This window comes from Protopterus annectens, chromosome 2.part0 (genome assembly GCF_019279795.1).
Source record: "Protopterus annectens isolate FY-2018-M chromosome 2.part0, PAN1.0, whole genome shotgun sequence".
NCBI lineage: Eukaryota > Metazoa > Chordata > Ceratodontiformes > Protopteridae > Protopterus > Protopterus annectens.
The window spans coordinates 1,166,195,455-1,166,211,648 of NC_056728.1; the positions used below are offsets into that span (position 1 = coordinate 1,166,195,455).

The 16,194-nt window shown below is 38.2% G+C and overlaps 1 protein-coding gene across 1 annotated transcript in view; it reads right to left on the reverse strand.

The window, feature by feature from the left end:
* Positions 1 to 16,194, reverse strand: part of SMARCAD1 (SWI/SNF-related, matrix-associated actin-dependent regulator of chromatin, subfamily a, containing DEAD/H box 1) — a 3,333,959-nt gene that overhangs the window by 1,233,961 nt on the left and 2,083,804 nt on the right. Inside the window, exon 15 of the mRNA XM_044061375.1 lies at positions 3,067 to 3,204. Coding sequence (XP_043917310.1) covers positions 3,067 to 3,204 — 138 coding nt within the window. The remainder of the gene's footprint in view (positions 1 to 3,066; positions 3,205 to 16,194) is intronic.

Consider the following 16,194-nt stretch of genomic DNA (forward strand, 5'->3'; position numbering starts at 1 on the left):
CTCAACCTGGTGGATTTCTTTGAGAGGGTCACCAAAGCAATGGATGAGGGCAAAACCATTCACACGGATTACCTTGACCTGGCCAAGGCATGACACAATACCACATTGAAGGCATTGACAAACTCAAGAGGTTAACTACAAACCCATATATCAGGAAGTTAGAATTGGGGAGTCCACCTCTAAAAAAAGGCCAGTCACAAGTGGATCCCCTTAGAGATCAGTCCTTGGACCACTCCTTTTTGGCATTTACTTCTCAGAAGTCAAGGCCAAAGTCAGCAGTTTCTGGCTGACTAAATATGCAGATGATTGTAAATTAGGAGCTGTCACTGAATCTCAACATATGGGGCTGACACAAACAACTGGTGTTAGAGTCATGGACTAAAACTACATGCCAAGAAATGCATAACAGTATCCTTTGGGAAGTCATCCATCCCTGGTAACTATCGTGTTGACAACACACCCCTTAGTGTTGACCCAGTAGTCAAGAAATTAGGGATACACAGACAGCAATCAGGTGTCTACAGTGGTGAGGAAATCATTCTATGCTGTGCAACTTACAAGCAAAAGTATGTGATCCAAGTCCAAGGAAGTCATTGTGCCACTGTATTCGGCATTCATCAGACCCATCATTGAGTATAATGCCCCATTTGGTATGTACCTAACTAGGCATATCCAACAAATGGAATGTCCAGAGGTTCCTCACTAAAAGAATACAGGTAAGTAACATGTCCTATGCAGACTGCCTCAAGGCCCTATCCCTGCATTCTGTCTCCAACAGGCTTTTGACAGGAGATCTATGTCTGGCATACAGGGCATTGTCAGACTCCACTCTGATGGACCTCCTGCATATCCACAAAACAAAGTATCAGAATTACCAATTCTAAATACTTAAACCTTGCCTGTGATATAAACAGGACCTGCCAGAGAGATAGGTATGTATCCCAGAGACTACCCAGTCTATCCCCATCCATGTGAAGCAGAGTTCCTCCCTAATCCAATTCAAGTGCAACTTGGACAATTGGATGGGAAACCAGAAATTCATCCCTGGTTTGGCACTTATGTCTCTGATGCAAACAGGTAACCTGCAAATGGTTCATCTCCCAAGCCTAAGCTTACACTTATCAAGGGTATCAGAACTTGTCAGAGATGTTGGCTGCATGGCTAGGCTTAAAAAGGCCCTTGTGGTCGTTAGCCTAGTAAACACCTATGAACCTATAAAGTTAGTGTCTCAAAAAGGGGACAGTCTTGACTGCGCAAATACCATCATGATCAGATATATATTGTGTACGGAAGTGCTGAAATTTCAATAAATACTTTCATCTGATTAAAGAGAAGGACTCCTGTCTCTTAACTTTATAAAGGGCCGTGCAGTAAACAATGTAGGTGAAGGCTAAAACAAGAGAACTCCAACCTATATCATTCCCAGTAAAGTACTACCTAAGGCACTGTGGACTTATCCAGTGGGCAAAGAAAGTCCTCAGCAAGCCTTCTGTAGGCTTCATCAGTATGACGGAAGCATCAGCAGCAGAGGGATCTGGATCACACAGGGGTAGCTATGGATTTATTGCAAATGTTCAGGTTGTTCTTCCATGGAGACCTGCAAATCAAGCTCCTGAACATCAAGCACAGCTTTGAGGATGACTAACTTCTGTCAGGTGGAACTACCCTAGCACCAAAACAACTAAATTCTTTTCTACCCTGCTACTGCGAGAGTCTACAAATCAGATGTACCAGCCTTTGTATAACAATGAAGGAAGTTGTTTCAGAACCCAAGTTTGATGAAATATTTACCTGCTTTAATTTTTTCTGAATAAGCATCTTGACTATCATTTTTTCATACCCTTCTTTTTCAAGGATCCAAGTCTTTTCTCAGTAAGGAAGGACTGAAATGCCCTTTGCCCACAAGTATTTGTAGTCTTAACTAGAAACTGAACAATTCTTTGAAGATATGAATGGGGCTAAACAGAACAAACATTGGGTGTTTAAGACTTTAGGGTCTATCTACTGAAAACACATTCATTTTCAAAGACTGCTGTGGCTAGTAATTGGATATGTAAAAGGGAAACGCCTTTGAAATTAAAAAACAGAAAAGCTAAAATATAACCAATGAACAGTAAAAACATTCTGGTGAGCTGGAGATGTTCAAAAATCAAAAGTAGCAATAATAATTGAGGAGAATGTGCCCTGTTGTGGAACATAAAAAGTGACCTTGTTGCATACTTGTATCATTAGAGAACAACATAAGCTTAAACTGGTTTACATGGAAAGAAACCAAAGACTTTTCCAGTTTTAGGCTTGGAGAAGTTACAGCTAAGACAGGATGCAGCTCAAATGTTATGGTATTTAACTTGGTAAAATGCTTTGGCAGGGCATCTAAATAAAATGAGTGCATAAATGTTACTCTGGGCTTATTTATGCCATATATAAAAGCTCAGTGGCAAGCTGTTTGAAATGAGCCATTAGAAAATACATATTTTTCCCCTCACCTCAGAAGACCATTGGGCTTCTGCTCTTCCGGCTACTCTACAGAACCATCAGAACTATTTGTAACCACTGGGTGACAGCTCTATTGCCCATTTATTTCCTCCAAGTGAAAGTCAAACCAGCAGGGGAATGGGAGACATCATCATGAACTTGTGGAGAATGGGATTTTTCCTACAAGTCCTAACCTCCTACGAATGCCCAAAAGTACCCAAGGGGTCGGTGTGCGAGGGATTTTGCAAATGAAGTCTACATATCCACATGCAATGTAATCAAAGCTCTGCCCCTTAAAAACTACACCTCTATGCAGGCCCTAGACACCATCTGGACTTCAACCATGGACAAATGTGCACTATCACTCCATGCTCTTCTCCCAAGAGAAGGCATGCAAGCTAAGCTCCGTCATTCCTGTCCTATAACAGCCCCAACAGGTGCTGGAGTCGGTAAATGAACTCTGGTCACCTGGGTCACAGTTGGGTTTTATCCTTCTACACCAATGGATTGGACGAAAAGCAGAAATTACTTCTTGACATAATGCACTTCTGTTAATTTACCAGTAAGAGAATAAAACATTTTAATACACACCGCTTTTGAAGAGAACATTCTTCGTATTTCACTAGTGCTGCTGCTGAACATATTCGGCATAATGAAGTTTAGCAGAGACATAAGTTCCAACAGGTTATTCTGGAGTGGAGTACCTGTTAGTAGCAGACGATTCATAGCCTACGCACCAAAAGAAAGCATACACATTTATAAGAAAACTAGAGCAGTAATATAAAACATATTTATAATTACCAGCATGTACAATAATGGACTACATAAACTTCCTTGGCATAATTCAAAAATATATTTGAATACAGTACCTGATCACGATCATTAGATATACTTCACTGAGTGGAAAAAGTTTGCCATTTACATGTTGAAGTACCTTTAATGGCTTGACTCTGAAAGTTGAAAAGTCTCTCCTAGATTTGATAGTTAACTGATTTGCGATTTGTTTATTCCACTGCACTGGTGTACACATTTGTCGTTTCACTATATCATGGCCTTCTAGAAGACAGAACTATGGCCCAGTACAAGTAATCACAAGTTAAGACAATGTGGTCAATTGTGATCAGTGCTCTACCTTGCCTAACAAATTTAAAAGAATAAATGAATAATTATGTTGAGCAGCTTCACAAAGGGTTCAGCATTCAAACACCTGATAGAAGATGCTACTTTTGGTGGGGACTAAGGATTTCAGTTTGTGGAAATTAATTCAAAGGAATAAGAAATTATGTCTAAGGAACCTTCCCTGTTTTTCTCAAGGATTGGTAGTCCTCAGGATTAAATGAAACAAACCAAAAAGGGACCAGCACTCAAAGCAGCAGGATATAATTAATAATAACAATATTTATTCCAAGGTAGCTAAAAAGCTGCCTGTAATGAAACTAGCAGACCGGTTTCGGCTTAGCAAGCCCTTTTCAATGTTGCTTTTCTTTTTACCAAAAGTAATTATACAAGCCAACATAACATCCTGGTACTGCTTAAATACATCTTTGTGAAATGGTATGCTCCTGCCATTGGTCGATAAACTAATGTAACACAGCTGCATTTAATTAATGTTAGCAACAGTGCAAATGTGTAATTGAACTTAAAACAAAACTAGAGATCATGAAGATGTATCTGAGTCTCTGTTAAAAATTAGATATTAAATTCCACAATGCTATTATTCTGTATCAAAGCCATGATGACACACTGGGTTGACAAAGACCTAGTTTTACAATGGAAATAGATGTAATCATATGCTTTAAGTATCTGGGCTTAAATAAATACCTAAGTGTACCTTGAAATATGTCTACTTAGCATAATTGGTACAAGTCTGCATAGTAAACCCAAAAATATTAAATTATTGTCTGAATGTACCATCATGCACTTTATATTCATTCAACCCGGGTTTGAAAAAGGCCCCAAGTTTAGTGATCCACATGCTTTCCATATTATTTAATCTTGTGCGCCACCCCATCTTGAAATTCCTTTGTAGTTGAATTTTATCAATAATGATAAACTTAAAGCAGGCCCCTGTGTGGTTTTTGCTATGTTTATATAAAGCATTTGTTACCCGTCTGTTTCTGATGGAACTTAAATGTTCACTGATTCTTATTCTAATGGGTCTAGAGGTCTGTCCGACATAAAAGGCAGAACAGGTACAATATGCAAGATAGATGACCCAATCAGAACTGCAGTTTCCAAAGGTGTTGATGTTGTATACCTTGGAAGTGTTTTTACTGCTGAATTCTTTTGTTTTACAAATGTACTGACATACACAACAATGTCCACAAGGGTAACAGCCCACCAAAGGGTCCCCAAAAAGTGTAGTTTGTATTATAGAGAGTGGGGTAAATCTTTTGTAATGTGTTAGTTGGGAATGGATGGTTCGCCCTCTGCGATAAGAAAAAGCACATTCATCTGGGAGAATCTCATTTAGAATTGGATTTGATTTCAATATATCCCAGTGTGTGCTGACAATCTGTCTGAACCTAGATGTATTATTGCCATAAGTGGTGACTAGTCTGATGGGTTGTTGGCACTTACTTTGTTCATCCTCTTGTAATCTATTGCATTTCAATAGCTCAGACCTGCTTTTGTTCTTAGTTTGTTTCACCGTATTGGTTAAGTGTTCCAAATTATATCCCCTATCAATAAATCTGGATTTTAGATCCTCTGTATGTACAGAATATTCTGTATCTGTGGAACATATTCTTTTAAGTTGCAAAAATTGAGACTTTGGGATATTGCTGATTATGTGGCGTGGGTGAGAACTGGTAGCATGTAATAAAGTATTATATTGTGGAAATTTCCTATGTATAGTTGTAGCCAAAGTGTGATTAGGCAATCTTTGAACCAAAACGTCTAAAAAAACTATTTTATGATATCCAGTATTGGCTGTGAAATGTATATCAAAAGGATTGTTATTGAGATATATAACAAATTTTGATAGTTCTTCCTTATCAGCCCGCCACACCAACCAGCAATCATCTAGATATCTACGCCAGATATCTAAATTCTCAATGTAAGTATTATGTTGAACATCATATATGAAAGCTTGTTCAAAAAATCCCATGAACAAATCAGCATAAATTGGGGCAAATGATGCCCCCATAGCTGTACAAAAAATTGTTAAATCCAGCAGAATATAAATTGGACTTATCCAACCAGTAAGTGACCGTCCTTATGCCAGCTTTGTGAGGGATACTAGTGTACAGAGAGGATACATCCAGTGTGCATAACAACCAACCCTCTTCTAACTGAGAATCTTCAATGATGTTTAAAAAACTCTGTGGTGTCTTGAAGGCGTGATCTAACCATACTAAGCAATGGTTTAAGATGTTCAGTAAGAAAGGCCGATAGGGGTTCGGTTAGAGATCCACGACCTGAAACTATAGGTCGACCTGGTGGATTGTGTAAATCCTTGTGTATTTTAGGTATAAGATATAGATATTGCGGCAATGGTTCATGTACTTTTGTTGCCTGGCAACTTGTGTGGTGATAATGCCCTCCTCTACTGCCAGATCCAAAAAAAGAGTCAATTTCAGATTTGAAGTTGGATGTTGGGTCCACTACCATCTGTATGTAAAATTGTGATTGTGATAGTTGTTTTAATGCCTCATCCTTATATTTTGAGTGATCCATTACAACAATACCCCCACCTTTGTCTGCTGGGATAATGACTATATCCTTGTTCTGTCGCAATTGTGAAAGAGCAAGTCTTTCTGCTTGACTGAGATTGCTGCGATTGCTTGTATAGTTGTTAGAAAAGTGTAAATCTTTCATAACACAGTTTTTAAATATGGAAACATGTTTGTCCATAGGAGGTGTAAAATCTGATTTCCCGAACCGGAAACCAGTAGATCTTTGAGAGTTTGACTGATCTGAAAAAAATAACTTGAGATTAAGAATTCTACAAAAATTGTTAATATCCTCCACTAAAAAATGTTCAGGAACAGGTGATGTTGGTACAAAATTTAAACCTTTATTCAGAACATTGTATTGTGCATTAGTAAGTTCAAAGGAAGAGATGTTGAGAACATTATTCACTGTGTTATTATTTGTTTCAATAAGGTTTGAAGGTTGGTTGTACCCATATTTTCTCCTATGTTTCCTCCCTGCCCTGCGTTTGTTAGACCTAAAGGGATAGGTTGCTTCCTTTTTGCAACTGGGGACGCCTGGTGAGAGGAAGCCTCACCATCTGTTGTTGATGAATAATCATCATCAGATGTAACACTGTATGTTGTCTCATTCCTTTTTAGTATTGGTCTAGGTCTCTTCCTACTCTTTTGTGTTTTATTTGCCCCTTCATTGAACCTGACACTTTTTTGTGTTACGAATGGTTTACCTTTTTCATAGTCCGCTAGGTCTCTATGAAACTTATGCATTTTCTTTTTCTTAAGTTGCTCTTCTATGGATGCTAAATCTTTGGCTAATTCGGATAAATGAGTCTGATAATAGTCTTCAGTAGAAAAAATTTCCACTTCTGAACAAGTAGTTTGTATGTCTGTAATCAATGTTTCTATGGTTCTTTCATAATATTTGGAAAAACTATCTACAAAAAGCATTGATGCTTGATGCTGTGCAGTAGCCCATTCTTGTGTTAATTGGTGGTCGATGTTGGCCGCCTATGGTTGCAACCTAATACGGAGCCCAAAAGCTTTAGGTGCCATATGTTGGTTCTGAGAGATTTCATTTGTCTGCTAAGCTTGGAAAAAACAGAACCACATTTATCACGAGTGTTAGTTGGGGCATTATCTAACATAAGGGACTGACCGGTATCAAGTCCAAACACATCTAAATTGTCCTTGTCTGCTGATAAACCTCTAAGGATATCATTCAAATCCATGTTTGAACAGTAAGCAATAGGTCTGTTGTCTGAAAATGTGTCTAAAGCTACTAAACGGATTCAATATTTGTGGAACGTGAACCTTGGCTGATATAGTTAAAGCTAACAAAAATAAAAATTACCAACAACATCAATGGATATCAAAATATTAAATACTAAATACTCAAAATGATTATGTATGCCTGATTGGAACAGTCTAACCAAAGGCATATGGATTGTATATCCCTAATTTGTAAAACCCTTACCAACTGCTGAAGGGATACACAATAGTTATAGAATGTGAAACTTGGTTGATGTAATTAAGGCTAGCAAAAATGAAACTCACCAACAACATCAAGGGATCTCAAAATATTGAATGCTAAATATTCAAAATAATTATGTAAGCCTAATTGGAAACGTATAGCCAAGGGCATATAGATAGTATGTCTCTAGTTTGTAAAGCCCTTACAATAAGTGGTACTAAAAAATAACCAAACAAAAGTCACTATTATAGTATATTGATCAATGGTTATTTAGACCACCGTAAGGGATTAGTAATATTCCAGATTATTTTTGTTAGTCACTTATTCAACCCTTACCATAAGTGGACCTCAAAATAGCCACTCAATAGTATCCATTATATGTTTGAATACATAATGGTTTGGGCCACCATAAGGGTATATTGATATTTTATAGATGGTATATCTTGTACCTTATATCCAGAAAGTTTAGTGTTCAAAACCATATATTTTATTTGGTCTACAATAAGTTGACTATATCCGATGGTAGACAAATTGACCAATTCAGGCACCTTTATTTTAAAAAAGGAAATATACCAATAATTGAACGTTATAAGGATCCCAAGTTGCAGTTGGTGAGCACTGCCAGCCTGTCAGCCCAAAGTAATTCCTATAGTTGAAATTCTCATTACATAACCAGAATCGGTCAAAATTATAGATATTACTATACCATTATTTTTTTTATAAAAAATATAACTTCACAACAAAATAGTAGGCCTTGATTAGTTGACAGCCTAGGACTGATAGTATTATTGTATCCCTTGTTGAATGCTGTGTAAAGTTTAATCAAAAACCTAAATCTATGTGGATAGGGCCTTAAAGAGGGATGTATCACTCAATGCATGTTATCATAATTCGAACTGTTAACCACAAACATGTGTATTCCTTAAACCCGCATAACTAATGTAGATATCACAAAATATTAGAAACACGTGTTAATTTGTTAAGGAAAGAATCAAACATGTTACAGTTAAAAAAAAAACAGTCCAATTGTAGTAGCCAGAAAAATGATAAAGTCTTTCTTAGCTAGACGCCATGTGCCCAACCACCACGTTTGTTTAACACAAGAATGGGCTACTGCACAGCATCAAGCATCAATGCTTTTAGTCGATAGTCTTTCCAAATATTATTAAAAAACCATAGAAACATTGATTACAGACATACAAACTACTTGTTCAGAAGCGGAAATTTTTTCTACTGAAGACTATTATCAGACTCATTTATCCGAATTAGCCAAAGATTTAGCATCCATAGAAGAGCAACTTAAGAAAAAGAAAATGCATAAGTTTCATAGAGACCTAGCGGACTATGAAAAAGGTAAACCATTCGTAACACAAAAAAGTGTCAGGTTCAATGAAGGGGCAAATAAAACACAAAAGAGTAGGAAGAGACCTAGACCAATACTAAAAAGGAATGAGACAACATACAGTGTTACATCTGATGATGATTATTCATCAACAACAGATGGTGAGGCTTCCTCTCACCAGGCGTCCCCAGTTGCAAAAAGGAAGCAACCTATCCCTTTAGGTCTAACAAACTCAGGGCAGGGAGGAAACATAGGAGAAAATATGGGTACAACCAACCTTCAAACCTTATTGAAACAAATAATAACACAGTGAATAATGTTCTCAACATCTCTTCCTTTGAACTTACTAATGCACAATACAATGTTCTGAATAAAGGTTTAAATTTTGTACCAACATCACCTGTTCCTGAACATTTTTTAATGGAGGATATTAACAATTTTTGTAGAATTCTTAATCTCAAGTTATTTTTTTCAGATCAGTCAAACTCTCAAAGATCTACTGGTTTCCGGTTCGGGAAATCAAATTTTACACCTCCTATGGACAAACATGTTTCCATATTTAAAAACTGTGTTATGAAAGATTTACACTTTTCTAACAACTATACAAGCAATCGCAGCAATCTCAGTCAAGCAGAAAGACTTGCTCTTTCACAATTGCGACAGAACAAGGATATAGTCATTACCCCAGCAGACAAAGGTGGGGGTATTGTTGTAATGGATCACTCAAAATATAAGGATGATGCATTAAAACAACTATCACAATCACAATTTTACATACAGATGGCAGTGGACCCAACATCCAACTTCAAATCTGAAATTGACTCTTTTTTGGATCTGGCAGTAGAGGAGGGCATTATCACCACACAAGTTGCCAGGCAACTTAAGGTACATGAACCATTGCCGCAATATCTATATCTTATATCTAAAATACACAAGGATTTACACAATCCACCAGGTCGACCTATAGTTTCAGGTCGTGGATCTCTAACCGAACCCCTATCGGCCTTTCTTACTGAACATCTTAAACCATTGCTTAGTATGGTTAGATCACGCCTTCAAAACACCACAGAGTTTTTAAACATCATTGAAGATTCTCAGTTAGAAGAGGGTTGGTTGTTATGCACACTGGATGTATCCTCTCTGTACACTAGTATCCTTCACAAAGCTGGCATAAGGGCGGTCACTTACTGGTTGGATAAGTCCAATTTATAGTCCGCTGGATTTAACAATTTTTTGATCAAACTTACAGAAATTGTTTTACAAAAAACATCTTTTATTATGAAGGCAATCCATATTGGCAAATCAAAGGTACAGCTATGGGGGCATCATTTGCCCCAATTTATGCTGATTTGTTCATGGGATTTTTTGAACAAGCCTTCATATATGATGTTCAACATAATACTTACATTGAGAATTTAGATATCTAGATGATTGCGGGTTGGTGTGGCGGGCTGATATGGAAGAACTATCAAAATTTGTTATATATCTCAATAACAACCCTTTTGATATACATTTCACAGCCAATACTGGATATCATAAAATAGTTTTTTTTGACGTTTTGGTTCAAAGATTGCCTAATCACACTTTGGCTACAACTATACATAGGAAATTTCCACAATATAATACTTTATTACATGCTACCAGTTCTCACCCACACCACATATTCAGCAATATCCCAAAGTCTCAATTTTTGCGACTTAAAAGAATATCTTCCACAGATACAGAATATTCTGCACATACAGAGGATCTAAAATCCAGATTTATTGATAGGGGATATAATTTGGAACACTTAACCAATACGGTGAAACAAACTAAGAACAAAAGCAGGTCTGAGCTATTGAAATACAATAGATTACAAGAGGATGAACAAAGTAAGTGCCAACAACCCATCAGACTAGTCACCACTTATGGCAATAATACATCTAGGTTCAGACAGATTGTCAGCACACACTGGGATATATTGAAATCAAATCCAATTCTAAATGAGATTCTCCCAGATGAATGTGCTTTTTCTTATCGCAGAGGGCGAACCATCCATTCCCAACTAACACATTACAAAAGATTTACCCCACCCTCTATAATACAAACTACACTTTTTGGGGACCCTTTGGTGGGCTGTTACCCTTGTGGACATTGTTGTGCATGTCAGTACATTTGTAAAACAAAAGAATTCAGCAGTAAAAACACTTCCAAGGTATACAACATCAACACCTTTGGAAACTGCAGTTCTGATTGGGTCATCTATCTTGCTTATTGTACCTGTTCTGCCTTTTATGTCGGACAGACCTCTAGACCCATTAGAATAAGAATCAGTGAACATTTAAGTTCCATCAGAAACAGACGGGTAACAAATGCTTTATATAAACACAGCAAAAACCACACAGGGGCCTGCTTTAAGTTTATCATTATTGATAAAATTCAACTACAAAGGAATTTCAAGATGGGGTGGCACACAAGATTAAATAATATGGAAAGCATGTGGATCACTAAACTTGGGGCCTTTTTCAAACCCGGGTTGAATGAATATGAAGTGCATGATGGTACATTCAGACAATAATTTAATATTTTGCGGTTTACTATACAGACTTGTACCAATTATGCTAAGTAGACATATTTCAAGGTACACTTAGATATTTATTTAAGCCCAGATACTTATAGCATATGATTACATCTATTTCCATTGTAAAACTAGGTCTTTGTCAACCCAGTGTATCATCATGGCTTTGATACAGAATAATAGCATTGTGGAATTTAATATCTAATTTTTAACAGAGACTCAGATACATCTTCATGATCTCTAGTTTTGTTTTAAGTTCAATTACACATTTGCACTGTTGCTAACATTAATTAAATGCAGCTATGTTATATTAGTTTGTCGACCAATGGCAGGAGCATACCATTTCACAAAGATGTATTTAAGCAGTACCAGGATGTTATGTTGGCTTGTATAATTACTTTTGGTAAAAAGAAAAGCAACATTGAAAAAGGCTTGCTAAGCCGAAACCGGTCTGCTAGTTTCATTACAGGCAGCTTTTTAGCTGCCTTGGAATAAATATTATTATTATTAATTATATCCTGCTGCTTTGAGTGCTGGTCCCTTTTTGGTTTGTTTCATTTGGTTTGGACCGTGCACCACAGTCCACCGTGCGTGCCTCGTTTTTTCTAGTCCTCAGGACTAACCCATACTTCTTGATGAAAAAAGGTTTTGGAACTAATCTAGAAAGCCAATTCACCCGTTTTCATTCCAAAGGTATGATCCAGGGGAAAGATGGTCATTCACTTCATATCACTGATGCACACCACCAAACTGGGTCTACCTAAACAGAGTGCATGACTTCAGGAGAATGTAATACCTATTCAACCTCATCTGTTCACATAATAAAGGCTTAACTCTAATCAAACCATACTCCTATGCACTGCACTCAATGGGTTCAAAAACCTCCCTGACAAAATGAAGTCATGGCCAGTCTAAAAGACATTTGACAATCATCACTGCCTCTTCAAAGAATGCACCCATTTGTGGAGAAATGCAACATAGTCACTTGGTCATTTATTCTCATTTTAGGAACCACTACTAGGTGGATTATGACTCGGGGGAGGGTGGTATAGGCCTCCTTTGACAACTTAATATTTCAGGGCACAGCCTTCTATGCCACTGCTTTTCAGGCCAATCAGGTTACCTTCAGGTTCTCTATAAGTGCTTGAGATTCTTTCCACTTGGCACCATATACATATTTTTCTCTCTCTGTATGTATGTATGTACACATGTATATGTGTGTGTGTGTGTGTGTGTGTATAAATATACATATACACACACACACACACACATATATATATATATATATAAATATATATGTATATATATATATATATATATATATATATATATATATATATATATATATATATATATATACACACACACACATATATATATATATATATCTATATATATATATATGTATATATATATATATATATATATATATATATATATATATATATATATATATATGTATATATAAATATATAGCTATAAGTATCCATCCCTGAACAGAAAACTGAACATTCACAGCAGTGAGTGTTGAAACACTGAACGCAAATCACCAAAAACTAGTAAGCTTGAAAGCAATGCCAGGATGACAATTTTTTTCTTTTTTTTTTTGCAGAGGGCGTTGAGGCAAGCCCATTCACCTTACTGACACAAGGTGTGGGATTTGATAGTAACTGCTACTGGACAGAGTATTTCACGTTAGGAACTTCAAATCCCCTGAAGATGCAGGCTCAAAGGGAGGCACAGCAATTAGGATGACTGAACTCTTCAGCCTGCTTGCTTTCTGCAGGAACTTTGGAATCGGGAATAGAATAAACCACTTAACACCTGCAACATGACAATAATATTCCATGGAGAAAATGGGCCCATGATTTGAGGTCTTAGGAGAAACATTACCTTCAAAAAAAGCCTTGGAAACTGAAGAAAATAAGTAATGAAGTCTGATTTTGGCCCGTGTGAAAATTGGAAATGGCTGATAACTACAGTTTGATGGTTGAGAAAAGTACAGTTTTGTACCTACCATAAATGTAGATGTCCGAGAGGTATGCATCTGCAGTCCTAACATATGGGTTGTCCTGCCTCAGGCAGCCCTTCAGTCGGCCGGATTCCAAAGTCTGGGTCTGGCCTCGGCTGATGTCGCACTTCACCCGACGTCATAGCTGCTGTGTATTGGGTATAAAGGCATCAGCCGACGCCATTTTCCTCAGTGTTTCTTGCCCCAGATGCCAGGTGCCCTCTAGGAAGGCTAAATTTGGATAAATGCAAATGATTCCAAACAGTAGAGAGCAAACAATATAAGAATGTATATACATATATACAAACAAATACACCATAATAGATTCCCCCAGCTAGCTACAAGATGGGCAAATACCCTAGGAGTACCACAGAGGGAAGGAGGGGGTAATCCTGACTGCAGATGCATACCTCTCGGACATCTACATTTATGGTAGGTACAAAACTGTACTATGTCCTTCAAGGATGCATCTGCAGTCTTAACATATGGGTAGAATACCATAGCCAAACTGGGGGAGGAGGCACTAAGATAATGATGGTGTAGTTAAGATCCCTTGCAAAACAGCAGTTGCAAAACCTGCTCGGGATTCGGAGTATAAAGGAAGATTATAATGCTTGGCAAATGTATGCACGGAGCTCCAAGTAGCAGCTTCTAAAATGTCTTTGGTAGCCACTCCTCGAAGGAAAGCTGTAGTAGTGGCTGTAGCCCTTGTGGAGTGAGGTCTGATGTTTTCCTGGAGTTGTCTTTCCATGAAAAGAGTAACAATCTAATGCAATTTCCTATCCATTTTGAGATTGTCTGTTTTGAAATTGCTTTTCCTTCCATTCCTGTTGCATATGCTACCAGAAGCTGGTCAGTTTTTCTGTTGGTCTTAGTTCTGTCCAGATAGTAGCGTAATTGCCTGTGCACATCCAAGGTATGTAGTAGTCTTTCCCCCCCTGTTCTGTGGGTTGGGGAAGAATGTTGGTAGGTGGATTGCTTGGTTCAATGATACTCTGGAGACCACTTTTGGCATAAAAGTAGGGTTAGTTCTCAAGGACACTCTATCCTGATGGAAGATAAGGAAGGGCTGTACTGCCATTAATGCCTGTAATTCAGAAACCCTTCTTGCTGAAGTGATTGCAAGCAGGAAAGCAGTTTTCCAAGATAAGAACTGTAATTCTGCTGTTGCTGCTGGTTCAAAAAGGGGAAGTGTTAACTTTTCCAGCACAAAGTTAAGGTCCCATGTAGGCAAAGGTGGCTTCCTTGGAGGCTTTACATTTTTAATTCCTCTCAGAAACTGCCTGAGTAGAGGATGAGAGAAGACTGGAGGATCCATGTTGTATTCTGCTGAAATTGCTGATGCATGAATCTTAATGGAGGAGTAAGACAGGCCATTGTGGAAAAGTTCTGCTAAGTATTCCAGGATGTTAGCTATGTTTGCTAATGATACATTTTCTCCTTTTGCTGCACTCCAAATGAGGTATCTTTTCCATTTGGCTGAATAAGTCTTCCTTGTGGAGGGTCTGCGAGCCTCCAGGATAATGTCTTTAACCCTCTGAGATAAATCTGGGTTATTTTGTTTTATGTAATATTCCAAGCAGCTAGCTGTAGTGTTTTCAAGTTTGGATGTAGGATCTTGTACTTGTTCTGTGTTAGAAGTAAAGGACACAGAGGTAGAGGCCATGCGTGTGTCCGAGACATACTCCTCAGTAGCGGGTACCAATGCTGCCTCGGCCAGTCTGGAGCTATCAGGATTATCCTTGGGTGATCTTCTTTGATCTTCAGTAGCACTTTGTGCATCAAAGGAAGAGGTGGGAATGCATATGCTGTCAGGTTTTCCCAACTGAAGGATAGGGAGTCCACCTTCCAAGCAAGTGGGTGGTATGTCCTTGTGCAGAATTTCCTCAATTGGTGGTTGTGTGGGGATGTGAACAGGTCTATTTCTGGTAGTCCCCATTTCTTTGTAATGGTTTTGAAGATGTCTGGGTGCAGCATCCATTCGTGGGCATCCGTGGTAGTTCTGCTTAAGGTGTCTGCTAGTGAGTTTTCTTTTCCTGGCACAAATTTGGCCTGGAGTTGAATGTTGAGGTTCAGGGCCACATTCCACAGGTCCATTGCCATCCGACATAGAGGATATGAGTGTGTACCTCCCTGTTTGTTGATATACCACATGACTGTGGTGTTGTCCATCCTTATCAGCAAGTGACCCTGTTGAAGAAAAGGTCTGAATGCCTGGATTGCCTGTTTCACTGCCAGCATCTCCTTTTGATTTATGTGTAGATTCAGCTGGTCTTGTGTCCATAGGCCTTTTATACACTTGTCCACCATGTGTGCCCCCCAGCCTAGGTCTGAGGCATCCGTGGTGATGGTCTGGCTTGGATGAGGTTTGTGGAAAGGCAGTCCTCTGTTTAACTGACAGGCCTGAGCCCACCACAGAAATTCTTGTTTCAGGCATGGAATTATTGGAATCTGGGCTTCTAGACTGTGCTTGTGTTGAGACCATACATTCCTTAGGTACCATTGCAACTTTCTCATATGCAGCCTAGCATGCGGAATCAATATTATGCAGGATGCCATGTAACCCAGGGCTTGCAGGACTTTCCTTGCTGTAAGCTGGATCTGTGTTGTTAATGCCCTGAAATAGAGTGATAGTTGCTTTTGTTTTTCTGCTGTGAGAAATGCCATCTGATTTGATGTGTCCAG